Source organism: Podarcis filfolensis, assembly GCF_964270895.1.
Source record: "Podarcis filfolensis genome assembly, chromosome: 4".
Taxonomy (NCBI): Eukaryota; Metazoa; Chordata; class Lepidosauria; order Squamata; family Lacertidae; genus Podarcis; species Podarcis filfolensis.
Window position 1 is genome coordinate 51,394,433 of NC_139607.1, and position 20,598 is coordinate 51,415,030.

General features: G+C 38.6%; 1 protein-coding gene across 3 annotated transcripts in view; it reads right to left on the reverse strand.

The window, feature by feature from the left end:
* The window catches only part of DYRK1A (dual specificity tyrosine phosphorylation regulated kinase 1A), a 111,516-nt gene that overhangs the window by 6,850 nt on the left and 84,068 nt on the right, over positions 1-20,598 (reverse strand). For all 3 annotated transcript variants that reach the window (XM_083608754.1, XM_083608755.1, XM_083608753.1), the window contains 7 exons: positions 11,531-11,730; positions 4,515-4,607; positions 3,926-4,114; positions 3,291-3,438; positions 1,492-1,778; positions 664-810; positions 37-177 (listed from right to left, as the gene is read on the reverse strand). In XM_083608754.1, the coding sequence (XP_083464880.1) occupies positions 37-177; positions 664-810; positions 1,492-1,778; positions 3,291-3,438; positions 3,926-4,114; positions 4,515-4,607; positions 11,531-11,730 (1,205 nt within the window). The remainder of the gene's footprint in view (positions 1-36; positions 178-663; positions 811-1,491; positions 1,779-3,290; positions 3,439-3,925; positions 4,115-4,514; positions 4,608-11,530; positions 11,731-20,598) is intronic.

Below are 20,598 nucleotides of genomic sequence, written 5' to 3' on the forward strand. Positions count from 1 at the left end.
ATTAGTATAAGACTGAGATTCAAATTAGCAACCTACCCTTTTCCCATCTTTGGTCTTCTTTAAGTTCCAAGTTCCATCGGGCAACTTCTCAAAGAACTTTCTTGCTTTTGGTGCTTGGTCAAGAATGTGAGCGGGTGCAATACCTAAAACTTCCACTATTTTATTCATCTGATCCACCTGTTTAGGAAGCAGAAGAAACCAGTTAGGAAAGGGGGGAAATCTATGATGGTAAAATACTAAGAAACACCATGTAACATCAGTGCATGTGGAGGTTAGCTCAAACCCTGCATTCTAGACTGCATTCCAAGACACCAAATAAGGATTAATTCACACAATCATTTATACTGTCTGTTCCAGATGAAGAAGAAGAAGAGGAGTTTGGATTTGATATCCCGCCTTTCACTCCCTTTAAGGAGTCTCAAAGCGGCTAACATTCTCCTTTCCCTTCCTCCCCCACAACAAACACTCTGTGAGGTGAGTGGGGCTGAGAGACTTCAGAGAAGTGTGACTAGCCCAAGGTCACCCAGCAGCTGCATGTGGAGGAGCGGAGACGCGAACCCGGTTCCCCAGATGACGAGACTACCGCTCTTAACCACTAGCCTTTGCTTTACACAACATAAAAAAGTTCCATAAGATTATCCCCACCTTTTTGGAATTACATACCTCATTTGCACCACTGAAGAGGGGTTCTCCAGTGTGCATTTCTACTAAGATACAACCAAGGGACCACATGTCAATTGCAAGATCATAAGGCATTCCCAATAGCACCTCTGGTGATCGATAAAAGCGACTCTGGATATACTGGTATATCTGTATTGTAAAAACAATGTTATTAGATAAGCTTAAGTCCATTCTTAGTTTAGGTATTAAATCATTTACACCCAAGCATTGTTATCTGAAGTACAAGGGAAACAATAAAAACTATTTGCAAGAAAGCTTGGCAGTTATTTAAAAACTACAGAGAAATCTCAAGGTGACCAATGTGATAGGTATTAAGAGTAAACATTACAAAATATTTTGTTTTAGTAAACATTGTAAGATCATTTTGCTATTACATTTGAAGACTGAAAATCCTATTTTATGTTAAAATTACAACTTTAGAAAAGGTAGTTCTGATCAACTTTTCAAAAACCAAATACTTCATATATTAAACTGCTGCAGCTTCTCTTTCTTCCCTGCAAAAAATGGAAGTACTTTGACATGTGTATCACACATTCAAGATTTATTGAATGCCATGTTAACACATCAACTAATCTTTTTAGAAAAGCAAAGTATTTACATACTGGTCATGATAAAAGCACTGAATCATTTTAAATTCTTAGGATTTGCTGGGGGGGGGGGATGCAGAAGCTCTGGCACTCCTTTTTTATCTGCTGAAGAACTTATTTAAATCCTTTCCCCATACAGATTATGGATCTAAAATATCCTGAAATTTATACTGCTTTTCAAGCTGCCCTGCATCAAATGTTAACACACTTTATAAATACTCACCCTCTGCCCAAGTTGGCAAGAACTGCCAAAATCAACTATCTTGATAGCGCTTCGTTTGGGGTTACAGAGCAAGATATTCTCGGGTTTTAGGTCACAGTGAATGATGCTAAGTTCAGGAGTTGCAAGAAAAAGCAGTGCAGTGCACATCTGTTGTGCAAACTTTCGTGTCAAGTTCAGTGAAACCCCTCTGAAGTTCGTATTCCGCAACAGGTCATAAAGATTGTAGGAGAGCATTTCAAAAACTAGACAAAGATGGTTTCGGAACATAAAATGACGCTTCAAATGCACTAAAAGAAGAAAACAACGTAATTACAAATGTATTCTTATAAGTGAAAATCATAAATACAAAATTGTCAGTTGTTAAGGTAATTTATTTCCATATTTTTTCATGCTTTAAAGCTTTATTTGAGCATCCTGCATCATGTATGTCGAGATAGATACATATTATTCAATGATCCAGATGATAACAGTATTGATGACAAGTCAACAGAGCACAAAATTTCCTAAAGTGTCCACAAACGTCTGCCCCAACCTGTTTTATGTTTCCCTGTTATGGAAGATTTACCAATTTGGCCAAAGGATCATGCTTCACACCTGCTGATAAATTAAAACTACTTGAATCAATGTGATCTAAGGAAAGTGTTAGAAACCCACTTTTCACAAGGAGGTATAAGCAGATATGACTTGTTTTAAGTGAAGACAGGAGGTGATTATTTGAGGAGGGTGGGATCAGTAACTGACATGTTCAACAAATACACTGGAAAGAGGGTGGTTTGTTGTTGTTGTTTTTAAAAAAGAATAAACCCACTGGAAGTTCCCCAGACCATTAGTTCTACCCTAAAAACCCAAATTTTACTACTGGAAAGGAGGTGGATTGACCCAACAGCTCACTGATAAATATTGTGTTTACTGAGCCACTATTAGCAACTGGTCTACAGAACTAAGGTGGTCATTTAGGACATAAGTTGCTGAGAAAGCTCTATGCAAAAGGTGATTTGAAATTGTTTCCAGATACACAAGCAACACTGTCCCTTTTGGATTTGACTAGTGAGGAGTTTTAATTGCCAGCCAGCTGAGTTAGCAAAGTAGCAATGTAAATGTGTCTGAATTTGGGCAAAGTCAAGCTTTGGCTACTAATATCAAGCTGCTGCCAAAATATAATTTTATTAGAACAACCTAAAATGAGCAATCAACACATATGGACAGTTGTTTAAATAGCTACAGATTATATAGCTGTCAAAAGTTCCACACTTGGAGCAATAATGAGGAACGATTTGGCAACAACGTTGGATACCTTTTGCAATCTGTTTGCAATTAATTGTGGTGATGCTCTGAACAAGACAACTGCAGTCATCTGAAATGTGCATCTTTGAATGGATTTCTCTTACTATAGGTAATTACAACTATTCAGAACTTATAGATCAACCATCCCCATCCTAATGCCCTCCACATGTTTTGGACTGTGTTGATGGGGATAGGTGTCAGTCAGTAGTCCAAAACATCTGGAAAGTACCACAACAGGGAAGGGTGTTATAGATTGGCCTTCCAAGTGAGGAAACCACACATCTGGACAATGATAAAGAGGGAAGTAAGCAAGAGACCAAGAAATTACAAGAAAGATTAAGTAAGAGATCTTCATATAGTTTGTTTCCCAAACATTAGGTACAAAGTGCATATTGGCAAAGATGAACTGATTTCTTCCTATTGAAAAATTTGACTGAACTACTTAAAAAAGAAAAAGAAAATGCAATGCTTCATCATTGTGATAAAGATGCAGATATAAAGTTCTCAAATAATACCTATATAATATTTCATTTCCGTGTCATGTTTGTTCATAAGCTCAAGAAGTCGCACTTCAATCTGGGCTTGATTTAGGAAAGCCTTTTTGTTCTTTATAATTTTAATAGCCACAAACTCTTGCTCCACACGGTCATATGCCTTTACAACCTGTAAAATAAAAATACATATCATCTCACATAATATATATATATATAGATCTCTAGCACAAAAATCATTATCTATATAAAATATTTCTTCAAAGCAACAGAATCTCTCAAAGATGTAGTTTGAACAAAGAACCAATGATCCCTCATATCTTTACTTTGGACAGGGCATATCAAATGCTGAGTCAACCTGATAAAACTAATAATGGGTTGGATTCACCTAATGAGCCCCAATGGTGTAAGCCATGTGCAAGGACTTCTGCTTGCACAACAGAGCTTTCCCCCGTCGTGCAGGGAAAGGAGAGGTGGGATCATTCCATCTGGGAAGCATCAATGCTTGTGCAGACAGAGCATTCATCAAAGTGCAGTGCTGAATCCCACCCATATTTTTCCCATTGGTAGCCCGGATTATATATAAATGGTGAAGCAGCTTGTACACACAGTGGCTACAACTTGCCATATCCGAACAATGAGGTACTTAGGTTGCTTACCTGTCCAAATGAACCTTTGCCTATTAAAGAGTCAATTTCATAGCGATCCATCCACTTTTCCCCATTTTTCACAATGTAGTCATAGTTATCATCATCATATCCATCGTTGTAAACCTTTCGCTCCTTTTTGTGACTCGAATCATCACCTTGGCCCTGTTGGTGTCGCCGTTTCTTTTTTGCATAGTAAACCTGAAGTTACAAAACATAATTACAGGAACCAATCACCAGACAATGTTTTGTTGTTTTAAAACACTACTGTATTTTCCAAAAAAAAAACCCTCAATTCAGGGAAATTGTATTAATGAAGTACAACTTATGCCTTCTAGTGGCTCTATGCCAATCACTCTGAAAGCAAAACAAGGCCACCAAAATGACTACTGGAAAGAAAAGATTACTTTTTGCTGGTAATCTTTAATGCCAACAGGAACCCACCACCTTATTAGAGTAAGACTATACAACTCAATTAGCATCTTAGTATCAGGAAATGCATCATGTACAGAAAACACAAAACCTGTTAAGATGCTACTTATAATAAACAAAACCATTTGTGTGCAAATAAAAGGCAGCTGGGTGAATTATGAAAATTTACCTCATTAATATGTTTGTAAGTTTTGATCAAATCCACAGATAGTTTTCTTAGAGGAGCAGTTGCTGGATCACGGAAGGTTTGGGGCATCCGCCTCTGTAAAATGGCAATATCAAATATTACCTTAAGCAAATTGGAATAGACTAACACAGTATCTAAAATGAATGAATGGGTTACCTTATTCTATCCTCCTCAAAAGAAGAGTACAATGGTACCTCAGGTTACAAACGCTTCGGGTTACAAACTCCGCTAACCTGGAAGTAGTACCTCGGGTTAAGAACTTTGCCCCAGGATGAGAACGGAAATTGCGCAGTGGCAGGAGACCCCAATAGCGAAAGCTCACCTCAGGTTAAGAACAGTTTCAGGTTAAGAACAGACCTCCGGAAAGAATTAAGTTCGTAACCCAAGGTACGACTGTAGCTTTAAAAAAAATCCAAAATCTGTACACTATTACAGCGTAAATACTAGTATCACATTTCCTTCAAAGATGAAATCACCACAATTAGATAGCTGGATCACTCCCAATAGGATATGAAGGGGTTTTAAAGGCTATATTAATAGTGGCTGCAATCACACATCACACTAAACCACGTTTCAGTACAAGGTATAGCCACAGCGGTCCTTTGGTTTGACATTCTCCCATCAGCCGCATGACTGGGAGGAGGAGTTCGGGAGCTTTGGCTTTTACTTTCTGAGAACTGTGGTTTGTTGTGTTGTCTGGTTTTGTAAGCTGTGGGCAACACTATCAATCCAACACTGGCCCCTGTCCCTCTTTCCGTACCTGCCTTTTCTGATGCCCTCTCACATCTCTGCCTCCCAAAGGCTTGCACAGCTGCTTGTTGCAGCAGCCCTGACTACAGCTCCTTAGGCAAATGCTGCCTCTGGGGCTGGCTAGGGGGTGCTGGTTGCCAGGAGCTGCCTCAGAGTAAGCAAGCAAGTAGGTGGTGGAGCCCAGCCAGTATGCCAGCCCTTGCTGTTGCTAATGGACAGACAAGTGGGAGGCCGGGCAGGCAGGCAGGCACTGCACTGGCCTTTCCTATGCTTGCTGCGTGTAAGGCCTGCCTAGGAGCCAAGAAGCCTTTTCGCCATGCTGGCCCAGCAACGCCCATTGCTGCCACTGCTACCTCCCAAGGTAAGGTACTGGCCTCACGTTTACCTTTGGCCAGTCGCCGTTGGGCCACTAAGGCTGGGGGCATCCTCTTCCGAGGCCCCTGTAGGGCAGTATGACAAAGCACCTCTCTTTGGGCAAGAGGCACAGCTCAGAGACTAGGGGTGACAGCAGTGACTGCCCAGTCCCAAGGAGAGAGGAGAGAAGGCTGAGCGAACCCTCCACAAGGGAGGGTGGAATAACTGGGCTCCTGAGCCCCACAGGGCTGCCACAGAAAAAATGTAGTTGGTCAAGGGAGCCGTGGGCTCCAAAAGGTTGTAGACCTCTGCACTAAGAGAATAAGGTTCGATTTTCCTGACATTTTTGTCCCTGCGGTTTTTCTTTGTGCAATGTGGTGATGATAGGGTGGGGGCGGGGTGCATTCAAACATTTAATGTTCAGAAATGTTGCATTGAAACAATACCACAAGTATTATTATTATTATTATTATTATTATTAAAAAAATAATTCTCCAATATACTTCTAAGCAATTAAGCACATCACATTTTGGATCTTGCAGCAAACATATAACTCTTTCTTTACTAGACAGACTGACAGACTTCAACATGAGGTCGATCCGGTTTTTTCCTCTCTAATGATGACTGGCTACTCAGGTTATCAAGAACTACATTGTATCACTTCCCAAGCTTCTATTTTAGTTATGCCTATCTAACTTCACTGAGGACCTGGCTTGGATATTAATAACTACCCACAACACTATTACCTTACCCAAAAAAGGTAAAAATATTGCTTGGGTCCTCTTACTGACTTTTCACTGGATTTTCTAGTCTGAGTTTAACAACTGAATTTAACTATTTTACTTGAAACTTAAAGAGACTTTGTGAAGTCATATTACAGAGCATATATATTTCTGTATTCTGGTATTTTGAAAAATTCAAAGTATGTTTAGGCGGCTTGGGTTTGTTTTTTCCTTTGAAAGTTTGTGAACATGGATTGACCAGGTATCTGAAGGAGTGTTCAGCCATTCCAAAAAGATGTACATGGATACCCTTCACAAACAGAATACAAAATAGCAGTTGTCATCTGCTCTGGCTATTGCTCATGTTATCACTCGTCCCAAATATATCAGACATATGCACCTGTCCACATGCCTTGCATAAATGCAAGATTTTTCAATATACTGAATTCAAAATGCTTTGGAATTTCAGAGGTTCATTTTTTCCAGCTCACATTTTAATAGTTCTCTATTTATAGACGCCGATATAAACTGATGTGAGATAGGCAGAAAGACAGATAGATAAATGGAAAAAAAACTGGTTGCTGTCCACCTTTTTCTGTATCCCAGCCACTTATTGAGCTGTTGTGATGCTATGGGATATTCACAAGTGTTAAAGCTACTTAGGATAAAAGAAGTGGAAATAAAGTTTTGGACATAGAACACAGGCAAACAGGAAAGTGAAAACCTTCTGGCAGGAAAGTGAAAACTTAATTTGATTGAGTAAAATTAGAGGCAAATGGTTGTGGCAGAAACAAGGGATGTTGGGTTGAGAGATTTTGTTATTTTAAGTGAATCTTCCCAAGTTTTTAAATCCCCTATAACAGCAAAATAAATATAATTACTAGCAGTAGCTGTGAACCTGATCTATGTGTTACAATTTTCTCTGGCCAGCAGATGGAGCCTAAAGTCTGTAAAACAAGTTGTCAAATGGTTTTAACATATTCCTTGTGAGTGATAACACAGTTTTCCAACAAGAAATGAAAAAGGGAGAAATTTTCATAGTCTAGCTCACTAAGACACCTTAAAACCAAATGACTCCTGAAGAATCATCCTACAAGCTTTTCAGTTGTAATCATATTTGCAGCATCCACATAGGACTGGAATATAAGAGGAGTGCAACTCCTTTTAAAACAAAAGGCAACAATGCTGACAGAACTGTGATTGATGGTCTAGTGGATGTTGGACAACTAGATAATACAAAGATTGAAAGGATTATTGAAAGAAGATGGGGAGACTAAAGAGTTCAATGCATTCATTGTGTATTATTTTTAACAGCAAAAAATACTGGTCAGAAGATATCCATGCTTGAAGTGATGTGTTTTTGGTTTTTTTAGCACTGTAGAAAACAAATCAAAGTGATGAAAGGTGAAGTTCCAGAGAAAATGAACTGAACATTAACAGGCCAGCAGATCCAGATGGTATATTGATTTCCTTACACAAATCTGCAATTTGTCACTAGAATTGGCTTCTGTACTGGAAGTTTGACTACTCATTAATGTAACAACAGTGTTGTTGTTGTTGTTTTTAAGGGAGGGGTATTGGAGGGGAGCCAGGAAGTTGCAGGCCACTTAGTCTGTATTAGTTGGGAATATTAGGCACTATAGTCTCATACCTGGTGCTGCTCAGGAATTCTAATAAGCCAAAAAAATCAGTGCAGTTTTGAAAGGTTCAGTCCAATATATTGATTCAAAATGGTGCTTAATTGTATCCAAACACAATTAAGAACCTGGTCCTTGATCTCAGGAACCATCATGCAAAAGATGGTTGTGGTATCTTAAGAGGTGTCAAAATGCACAACAAACAGGCTCACTTTCCAAAATATATAATGAATACAGAAGAACTAGCCACATTGAAGAAGAATCATAATTTTTTCTGTGCATCACCAAACGTTTCACATTATTTAAGAGAACTAATGTGTGGATGTAGCTGACATTCTACATATGGATTTCAAAAAAGTTTTTGACAAAGTTCACAACCAACATCTCCTGCACAATCTTAGCAATCAGTGACGGTTAAAAAACAGGAGCAGAACATAGAAGTAAACATAGTTTTTTACAATAGGAAGGTAAGCAATAGGGATAGGTTCTATTTAATTTATTCAAAAATTACATGAAATTGGGGTAAGAAGTTGGCTAAACTTTTGATGCCTTCAAATTACAGGTGGTGACCATTTTAAGTGCATCCAACTGATGTGTGATTGCCAGCATACAGGTCCTTATTGACTCAGAAGGGGGTGGGGCTCCACCAACATGGGGGGGAGGGAGGGAACAGAAGCCCCGTGTGAAATGGTCATCATCTGTATTCAGAATAGCAGAAGCTCAAGAAGACAGTGAAGAGCAAACCAAAATAACTTTTCTAAATAGCAAATTAAGTTTGGTGCAAGGATGCACTTGGGAACAAAACATCCTAAAATCACATATGCAATGATGGGGGCCTGAAATGGTAGTGAATACCTAGGAAAGACATCTTACAGACACTGCAGGCAGCTCAAGGAAAATGTCACCTCAGTGAGAAGCAACAATATAAAAGGGAAGAGACTAAAGTAAAAAGAAAACTAAAATAATGCCCTTGTGGAAATATATAGTCTGGCTTCACCTGAAATACTATGTAATTTGGACAATCCCATCACAAAGAGATAATCATTGAGTTGGATTTGGTGCAGAAAAGGTCAACAAAATTATTAAAGGGTAGAAGGATAAAGAAAAGTGTTTGGAGTAATTTAACTTAGAAAAAAGACAATTGAGGAAGGGCATGATGTAGAACAAGATGGAAATTCTTCTCCCTTTCTAATACAACTAAAATTCTGGGACACCAACAAAACTGATCAGCAATTTTTACGGCTGCAGCAGTATGAAGCAATTGCCATGTGCCAAGAAAGCTTTAAAATGAGACTGAACAGATCCACAGAGAACATGTTTGTCAATGGGTTAGACATTACAGCCAAAAGAAACCTCCAGTTTCAGAGATTGTGTTCCTGAGACAACCTGTCGGGGGGTGGAAGGCAACAGTTGAAGAAGGTTAATGCCTTCCTGTGTGCTTGCAGCCATGCAAAGCATACCAGAAGCATTCAATTCTAGATGGACACTTGGCCTGAATTAGGAGGACTTTCAATGGGGTTTTAGGTAAACTGTATGCTATGGATAAGATTAATTTAAATCCCAAGGCAAGGAATTTAGAATTTTATAATGAAGATTTAAAACAGGAGACAAGTGACTAAAAGAATATAAAGAAAAGCCCCACTAAATCAGATTGAGATTTTAGCTAGTCGACAATCTCATTCCAACAAAGGCCAGCCAAATGTTCTAGGAAAACTATGAACAGGATGTGAAGGCCTCAAGAATGAAGACTATAGAAATGATAATAGATAGAAATACTGGGTGAGATCTAACATTGTATGAATAGATGTCTAGTAGCACAATGGGTTTTCTTGGTCTCCCCTTCTATTTCCACCCCTCCCCACACACCTCAAATATTCTCCAGAGGGTTGGGAAAACTCACATAGCAGATCTAGGGATGGGTGGATTGGAGGAAAGAAAGTACAAATTCTGTTTCACTACTGGAGTTCCTCTTGCACAAGTGAGAAGACATAACTGCATCTCATCCACTGAGACTTTATGTTGGAAATCTTATGCAGCAAAGATGTCTAACAAATTATTACCATTTGAAGAGAATTTGTTTCTGAAGTAGTAACTTCAGAACTATGTATTTTAGGCTTGATTTTAAACAGTTAAACAATAAAATGTCAACTAGCATAGAATTAGGATGCATCCTAAATGCACTCTTACCAGTAGAGGCCAGTGGTAGGCTGCAAGACTGCACAATTTACTAGTTGGTGGACTTTGTTCCTGGTTCCTTTGCTTGAATACACCAATTATCAAATATTTTAAACTGCTTAATTCCATACCGTAAATGGGTTGAAAATATCTTCTACTTTCTACTTTCAAGTATCATCTAGGTGGTGAAGAAAGTGTAATTTGGAGTTATAGATAGGCTAGTTTAACAAACACTTGGCTTTGGGTACCCAAATGAAGACTGAAGATGCAAGAACACCTTGTGGAATAGAGAGATGGAACCATAAAGGAATAGGCAAGATAACTTTTGGGGTAGACTTGAGTTGATGAAGTAGCTCCTCGGGAATAATATCATTTTACAGACTACGCTGCACTTTTAAAAAACACCATGCTACTACTATAATCACAGTGGAGTAATGATTGTGGGAAGAAGAATCTGGTATTAGTTACGTAGAAAATCAGTGAATGCAAAGTCGGGCCTGGAGTTTCCATCCCATGTAAAATTTTAAAACTCTAATTATTGTAAATCTGAATGCAGAATGCAATACATATATCCAGTGGTTTTTTTTAATTATTAAAAAAAAGTTTGGGGGTACTCTAATTTTCCTACTCAGTTTGAAATACTGCCCCTCAATGAGGCCAAACTTAGATTCACAAAATGTTTAGGGCTATGCATAACCCTGCTTCCCCCCAGAAAAAAGCACTGCATATATTGCTTACTATTAGCATCTTTCTCCCCCTCCATCCATCCCTATCTATATTACGGGTCTATCTATATAAGTTATAGATTATTATAACTATCTCTCTATTGCACATACATGTGGCTTGTCTAAGGCCACTCAGGTTTAGTACAAATGTAGTATTTGCTACATGACCATGGTTAAGAAATCAAGAGAGAGATGGAATCTTCCTTCCCCGCTCGCATACCTCCACCCTCCAAACCCCACAATCCTTCCTGTAGTATGACTTGCTACAACCAGTCTAAGCCATGAGTTATTGTCAGCAACACGTTACATGATTAAAGCTAACCCAGCTCCTTGCCTTAACCAAGAACTAAACAAAGTTCCAAGCACAATTAACAGAAATAGTTAAGCTATCAGCAACATTATGCATACTTTTAGTGAATTAATGGCTGAGGTGAGATATGAAAAAAGGCATTTCCCCGCTCATATTTTTATACTAGAATCATGTGCTACCATCAAATGCCCAGCTGCCACTCTGCAGTGAAGAAGCGGAGTCAGGTGGGAGTGACGTGAACTATTAGCAGGAGGGTCTGGAACTCCAGACTGATGTCCATGAGCACTATCTCAGCTTAAATATTTATTTCCTAAATGTCGCATACCTGGTTGGTGAGAGGCTGTTGAATCTGGTCAGCATATGATAAGGCAGAAACTTGTTGGTCATTTAAGTTTTGCTGCCGACGATCGCTGTACTGCTGATGCGAATGGGACATCTGTCCAGCCATCTGAAGGCCAGCAGCATGGAATGAAAATGACGGTGCAAGCCGAACAGATGAAGGTTTGCATGCTGAAGTTTCTCCTCCTAGAAAGGACAGCACAAGAATTTAGTACAGCTTTCTTAATTCCATTGAGCTTTACCTTCATATCAAACATACAAAAAGGGGGAGGAATTTTTCAGTATGCATCATTTTCATTTAGGGTTTTTTTAAACACACACACACACACACATACACCTCTGGATGTGGGTGAGTCAAAAAGTTTTTCATTTCTAAAAACTGTTGATGAACCTTGTTGAGGAAATTGCATATGTCTGTATAATATTTATTTTCTTGTGTGTGTGTGCATTGACTGATTTTATTATATGGATACAGATATATAATTTACAGATACACCTTTCTGCTTACTAGATTTTACATCAATATTTCCTTTCTTCAGCCTTTTCAATAACCGATATGGCCAGTCCAACCAGCAGAGCAGAGTCTACATGTGGGGAGTTTCCATGGGGCTCAATAGGGGCCCATTTCCCCTTCCTACCCTGGTCATGTTCAAAAGCTTGTGGGCCATAACAAGGAAAGGATGACCTGGGGTATCTTGCACCTCCACCCTGGCTCCTGTAGTTACCTGTAGTTACCAGCCCTTGTTGCCTGAAAGTTAGTGTACTTTGCCAGTGCCCTTTTATATATAAAAACTCTGAAATAAAAACTGTTTGTTTGTTATATGTGGTTGACTTCTAATAAGCATTCCAATGTGGTGAGCAGAGAATGCACTATCATATATGCAATTTCCTAAAATAAAATAAATGTTAGTTTAACAGTGCAATACTAACTACAACCACTCCAAGGATGAGACTTTCTCCCTGACTGTGTTCAGAGAGTATATAGCTGTAAATATTCATTAAACAATGAATATGTATGTTTGTTTAAGAATTGTGTGAAGTATAAAAGGGAAACTTGATTTAAATTATTTATTAAATATCCTTTCCCACAAAACAAGCAGGGGATGAGGCAGACACCTTTAATGAACACTTAAAAAATATATTTATTTTATGACAATATTTTATGGCTTTGCTTCTGGTTGTTTATATATAGCATAGTTATAGGCTGTTTTTAACTGCTTTTAACAGTTTCTAACTGTTTTTTAGTAACTGCTTTATGGAGTTTTGTTATCAGTTTTGACAATACAAAAATTATATAAAGCGTTGTGAATTTTCAATGCCCTACTATGATGTGTACCAAAAAGACACTAAGATTAAATCTTTCTCACCTCGGAGTAAGTCTCCTGAACTCAATGATATATATTTGTGAGCAGACATACATAGGATTGCACCTTAATTGTTAATATAACTTTGAAACTCTTAGACAATAAAAGTTATTTGTAATTGTTCTACTTCTGTTTTATTTAGAAAGATGTTATCATAGTGTAGATGAGGTCTAAACACTTCTAGAACAAGTCTATTCAGATACTAATGTCCATTCCCAGACCAGTGAGATATTGCTATCTGACTGTAGCTCACTTGACACTAAATATATATACATATGAAAAACATCCTTGTTACAATTTTTCAACAACAACATTATACTGCCACTATGGGAATGAAGATGCAAAATACCAGTACTGTAATCTCATGACCACCATTAAAACTGGAGATGTTTCTACATATGTAAAACTATATAATACAGAATGTTTCTTTCTATCTATCTATCTATCTATCTATCTATCTATCTATCTATCTATTGTTGCATGAAAATGGTTTTGGTATCTGATGTAATTCCTAAACCAATTTCTGTTTTTAGATAATAAATGTCCATATTGCAGCAGGCACCATCTTTTTGTAAGGAAGTTTTGTTTGTTTGTTTGTTTGTTTGTTTTACAGATTTATAAATCACTTTGACAACATTATTTTGTTTGTTTCTGGTAAGTAACTTACTGTTTTCCATCAAGCAAAAGTTTGTATCTTACTAGAAGCAAGCTTAGTTGTTTTGCTTGATGGAAAATAGCAATGTAGTATACCCACCTTTACAAAACTCTACAAAATTTCATCTAGGAAACTGCTCTGTAAAATTAATGCACACACTGGAGTTCATTAAAATATTTAGAGAAAACTTACACTTACGTGACTCATATATTAACACAAGTAGAAAAGCTAACATGCACATGGGAAAACAGATTTCTCTAGAAGCAGCATGTGGATTGGTACATGTTAACATATATGCTAAAACAGTATTTCTATTTGAAAAGATACCAAGAACTCAAAACTACCAATTGCAGTTTGAGTAACTACAATTGAGGGTGCAGCCAGTAGTGACACACAACTCTTCTTAAAAATTCTTGATCATTCCTCGGCTGGAAAGATTTGGTGCTAAACTCTCCATTCAAGCCTGGATTCTCCAAGACCCTTTTATAGTAAAACTGGCAGGCACTGTCCAGTTCAGGTATTTGGAACAGCAAAAGATTGTTGGCAAAATGACTCCTATTATAACCCTTGCAGTATAAACCTATACATGCAGGAAAAAAGCTCTTCTGAGTCCAGTAAGACTTATTCCCAAGTATGCATGCATAGAAATACAGTGCCTTGCTATTTTAATGTTCTCTCAATTCATAACTATAATTCCAGGAAAGGGGGTATTCCAGTCCCAATGCATTTTTCCAACTGGGTTGAGATCGAGTAAAAACCTAACACTGATGCAGGCTGGGATGGACACAGTGACTCCAAGAATAGGACCAGAACTCTGAATTAACCATGCTAAATCTCTTATAGGTAATCAATGAGTGATAGATTAAATGCAGAACTATTACATCAAAACCCTCAGGAGATAGTCACTAAATCGGAATCAGAACAAAAATGTGCCCCTTAAGAAATGATTACCCAGGGATGGGGGCTTCTTCAAAGAAGAATCACATGTGAGTGACAACCAATGAAAGCTCCATGCAGGTATCTTAGGTGCACCCAAGCAGCAGCACCATCACCATCTGCTACTTCCTTCAGCATGCTGCTCCTAGTAAAACACTGAATGCCACTTTAACCACTCAGTTTGGGAGTTCTTGGACCAAGGGGGTTAAGAGGCAGCAACTATTCTCTGTGCCTGCTCCTGCAAAACCAGAGGGTAGACATAGAACAGAGCCTTGATTGGTGTTGAACAGGAACAAGTGGCAGGGCACATGTTCCTTTCCAACCTGAGGCAGCAATGTTCAGTCAACAGTGCTGATCTGCATGGAGGCTTAGGAGGAAGAGTAAGGGAGCAGCAGCTGCCTACTCTTATGTTCCCAGCTTAGCCTACACAAACTCCTCCCTTCTTAACTGCATGAGGGTCCCAAAGCTAACATTTGTTTCAGGACCACAGTAGTAACTACCCAACAAAGGAGAAAATTATTTTTCCCATTAAAAGTGATCCGTAATTACTCAAGTTGCTTCTCTCCATATCCTGCAATCAAAAATAGGTGCATTTCCCAAAGTAATCATACCAAATGAAGAATTCTAAAACTTGTGTATCCTACAGGCCTGTTTTTATCAGCACTCTAACCCACACTTCTGGGAGAAAAACTGAAAGTAATACTAAATTCAGTGCCAACACTTAAGTTGCAAAATTAAATGGGGTTTGACTTTTATGGGTATTATGTTTCCTAGATGAAAGAAGTAAACAGTCACTCATCAACACTCTAGAAAATTTAGCTTCTACTTAGAGGCAATGTGCTACTTAAAAGGAGTGTACTAGCATTCTGCAGAAGGATGGGAAATTATGAGTAATGGAAAATTTCCCGCTACAGGTCAGTCATATCTTACACAGGAGTTACGTTCCAGGGATAGCGTGTAAAGCCGAAATTGCATATAGTCAAAACAATCCATTGGAACTGACCCTATGTGAGCAATCTTACCTTCTGAAGCTGACACACTGAACAGATTTTACCCCACCCAAGCAAGGCACAGATCTTTGAAGCTCTTGCTTACCAGGCTCTGGGAGGCTCTCGCAAGATTTCACAGGGCCATCTAAGATCTTGCAAAAGCCTCCCAGAGCCCAGTAAGCCAACCTAGGAGCTTCAAAGCACCTTCTGCACTGGGAAAACTCTCTGCCTTCCATGTATCTTATTTCAACCAGCCAGCTTTCAACAGTGTAAAGTTGAATTTGAACATGTTAAACACATATTAAATTGAGAATCAAGTGTACTATATTTTCCCACAGAACAACTTCCATTTCTAAAACGGAATTATTTCATAAAATTAAAACATAATGAACATTACTAATAACAAATGAAATTGCCAAGTTTCAAAGTTGCAGTTAACTTTCTTTCAGCATCTCTAAGAAGTCTATATAAGAGAGAGAGTCTGAGTGCAAGACAGAGACCCCAAGACTAATCAGGTCTAATTGTAAAGGTGGCAAGAATTTCGCAATCCACATGTGCTAAACCAGATCCTATTCTAACTTAGTGTAAAAAAAATCCTCCAAAATTTATGAGAAGACATACATGACTGGATTCTGTAAGGATTCCAACTACATGCATACTGAATATTCTTTATCTCTTTGAATGAATGTATAGGTAATAACCATAACTGCAGAATCAGAAAAAATCACCACCACCTCGTCATGCCCCCATGGGCACACAAACAACACAGCACATTGTCCATTACTTGAAATGCCAGGACTTCCTGCTCCTAGTAATCACCAGTATGCTGTGATGCATGTGCAACAGGGAATATGGAGAAAGGACAGCAGGCTCCATAAGGCCCCATGAGAAGAGCTCTCTATAAGCATATGTGGGGAGAGACTGTACTCAAAATTCGCCCCATTATTTTTTAGGCATACTTTACTTTTAATATTTGGGATGAATATGAAAGAGCTATTAAGTCCTAGAATCCCCCTCTACAATAGGGAAGAGACTTCAGAGAACAGCTCTCTGAGAAACACTTTAAATAAAAATTGTACAAGTGTAAACTATTACATACCATGCCAAAATCTAACTTTATTTTATTATTTTTGAGTTGTCACAGCACATTGGTGGTAGCAAATCTATCACAATCTCTCATTCAAATTCTATATCCAAAGGGGGGTGTATAGGTTCCCCCCCAAAAGAAGTCTTGCTCTAGAGCAGGGGCAGAGAACCTGTGACCCTCCAGGAGATGCTGGACGGTAACCCTCATCATCCCTGAACATTTGCTATGCTAGTTTGTGATGCTGGGAGTTGGGAGTCCACTAACAACTAGCGCAGTGGTTCTTGAAGGGTGTGGCATGCCACACTGATGTGACGGGAGAAGATAGCAAGTGTGGCTGGAAGATTCAAGAACAATCAAAGAAACTTGTTTATAATTATATTTTGGGAATTGTTAATGTTCTTATGTAGGTGCATTGTTTTATGCTATCTAGATGTCCCATGATCATATTATAAAGTAATTGTGTTCTATGTTATAAATCAAGTACTTCTAGGATTTGTTTATTTTTGTTTTCCAATGTATTTCTTATCAATAAGACAAGACACGAGTAAATTTTTATTCTGAAAGTGTGGCCCAGGAAAAAATGTGTAAGAACTACTGATCTAGACAGTTACCAGTTCACTCCCCTTACTCCATAGGTAGTAATGATTTAACACAATTCATTAATTAGATTGGAATACAATACAGATTGACCTAGATAAAGGTAAAGGTAAAGGTAAAGGGACCCCTGACCATTAGGTCCAGTCGTGACCGACTCTGGGGTTGCGGTGCTCATCTCACTTTATTGGCTGAGGGAGCCAGCGTACAGCTTCCGGGTCATGTGGCCAGCATGACTAAGCCGCTTCTGGCGAACCAGAGCAGCAGACGGAAACGCCGTTTACCTTCCCGCCAGAGCGGTACCTATTTATCTACTTGCATTTTGACGTACTTTCGAACTGCTAGGTTGGCAGGAGCAGGGACCACGCAACGGGAGCTCACCCCGTCGCGGGGATTCGAACCACTGACCTTCTGATCGGCAAGTCCTAGGCTCTGTGGTTTAACCCACAGCGCCACCCGAATCCCTTAGATAAAGGTTAGGAAAGAAAAAAATGATTTTTAAAAATTCCTACATGTATGTAACTTAAACAAAATTCAAGCATCTGCCAAAGAAACTCAGCCATGTATTACTTGTTGTAGCTGGAATTGGAGATTTAAAAAATGTGGCATCAGTAATGCATTCCTTTTTTGATATGACTGTACAAACTAAAACCAAATTGCAAGGGTGGGGAACAAAATCCAACCAACTAGCTGGATCCTTAGTTCCCCTAACCCCATGGGCCAAATTCAACAAGCGGCCAGGGTCAGTCACTTGTCACGCACCTGGTATCAGCTTGACATTATGTGACCCATTTTTGTTTGCCTGCACAGCCTGACATCAAATTCTGCAGGCGGAGAAACAACTGATTGGCAGTGCTTACAAACGCTACTTTCAGAGTAAACCATTATCCTACACCTGGGGCCATACATTGGATAAAGTGGACTTGCGGGTCACATGGAGAGGCCTGGTGGACCTAATTATTTTATTCTATTTTTTATTAAATTTATATCTTGTCCCAACTCTCAAAAGAGCTTAGGGTGCTAAATAGGCCTGTGGGGAAGCAGTTCCCCACGGCAAGCATGTTGAAATTATCTGTAACTATTTTCTCTAAAGATATCATATGTTGCTTTATACGAAACAGTATCATCTGCATGTATATTCTAGTTTCCTTTAATCTGTTATTTGAGTTTTTCATCAGAAAGAAACAATAGAAAAAATGAATAGTTCTGACTAGTACTTCTATTCCAGTTTATAACATGTTTGCCTTACAAAACACCTTGATTCCATTCTCAAAATTAGGACTTATATTATATCTTTCCGTAACTGAAAAATACCATCACCCCATCTGTTGAAAGCTTTTTTTTCAAAAGCTAGTAGCTTAAAATTTAAAATGCACAATTATGCAAAAACTGTATAAAGCAATGCACATCAGCTTTTTTTATATAAAGAAAACATAACTAATTTACTCATTTTTTACCAATTAATTTTGCAAGCAACACTACGTTTAAAGGAAGAGAGCATGGGTAATCACCTGACTTTCTATAATTCCTGAACAATCTAGAATTAGTAGTGAGTAATGAGGGGGCCAAGTTTGCTGTTGACACTAAACTGTTCAGGGTTGTTTTTGTTTTTTGTTGTTTTTTTAAAGGGAGATTGTGAAGAGCTCCAAAAGGACTTCTCCGGATTGACTGGATGAGTAGCAAAAATGGCAAACGGAATTCAACATAAATAAAAGAAAAGTGATGCATGTTGGAGTAAAATAATGCTTCATATGTAAGCTCATGGAGTCTGAACTGGATGTGATTGACCAAGAATGAAACCTTGGGGTCATAATACAAAGCTTAATGAAAATACCAACCTAGTGCATGGCAGCTGAGAAAAATCTAACTTCCAAACTATAGGTCATTAGGAAAAGTACTGAAAGCAAAACTGCTGGTGTGATAATGCCACTATGCAAATCTATGGTGCAACCACACTTGGAATACTATATACAGTTCTGGTACCTCACCTCAAAAATGGTAGAGTTGGAAAAGGTTCAGAAAAGGACAACCAAAATTATCAAGGGAATGGAGAAACTCCCCTACAAAGAAAGATTGCAGTGTTTGGTGCTTTATAGTTTAGAGAAAATGAAAGTAAGAGGTGACATGACTGAAGTTCATAAAATTATGCATACAGAAGTTCATAAAATTATGCATAGAGTTCTAGTTCTCACAACACTAGAACTTGTGGACATCCAGTGAAACTGACTGCTGGAAAGATACAGGACACTTATTCACACAGTGCATAGTTAAACTATGGAGTTTGCTCCCACAAGAGACAGTGATGGCTACTGACTTGGATGGCTTTAAAAGAGAACTGGACAAATTCAAGGAGGAAAAGGCTACCAATGGCTACTAGCTATGATGGTTATGTTCTGCCTCCACAGTTGGAGGCAGTAATGCTCCTGAATATCAGTTGCTGGGAAGCGCAGGAGGGGAGAGAGATATTGTGCTCAGGTTTTTCATGCAGAAGGTTTCCTACCTGCATCTAGTTGCCCACTTTGAGAACAGGATGATGGACTAGATGAGCCATTGGCTGGACAGCAGGCTCTTCTTATGTATTTATCTTATTAAGAATTGTCCAAAAAGAAATGTGCAAAATAGTAATGCAAACTTTAGAAGACTGCACATGACTATAAGACACAGCAGATAGCTGAAGTCTGTTTTCTAGACACATAATTTGGTTTGCTTCTATATGAAGGAGATCAGGATATGTATGCTGACTAGTATACATACAGGATATGTATGCTGACTCTTTGACACTGTGCACAGAGTACCATGCTATTCAGTGACCATTACTTATATATTCTGTTGGTATTTTTATGTTGCCATGTGATCTTCAGATGAAGGGTGTTAATCCAAATTTAATAAATAATTATAACAAAAAGAACTGCCTTGAGTACAAACTTTATTTTACCATAATTTATTATCAGTGACATATAATTTTCAGTATTTCCGGCTGTAAAATACAGGGGAAATGATTATGCACAGTACAAACACAGGCAATGGTGCCCATGAAGACATCCCTTGGTGCCCATGAAGCTTCTGCATATATACACCATGGCTCACTGTCTCATTCTTCTTGAGGTGGTTAGCTTTGTTTCCAATGTTAAATGTTCATAGAGCTTAAGAAGGAAGCTGAAGGAAGATGATGTTCTTTCCGGCTTCCTCTTTCAGCTCTATTTGCTTTCTACAGCTGAACAAAAGCAGTTTGACTGGGGTGGGAGAGAAAAACAGAGTGGACAGGAGAGAGGAAGTAGGGTTCCACAGGAGTCAGGAGACAGAATGTGCATGTTCACATAAGCTGAATCCAGTAAAAAGGGTTCCTCTTGAAATTGTTTTGTTTTTGTTTCTCACCACCACCACCACCACCCAAAAACTGATATCAAATCACAGATTTGCCATGGATTT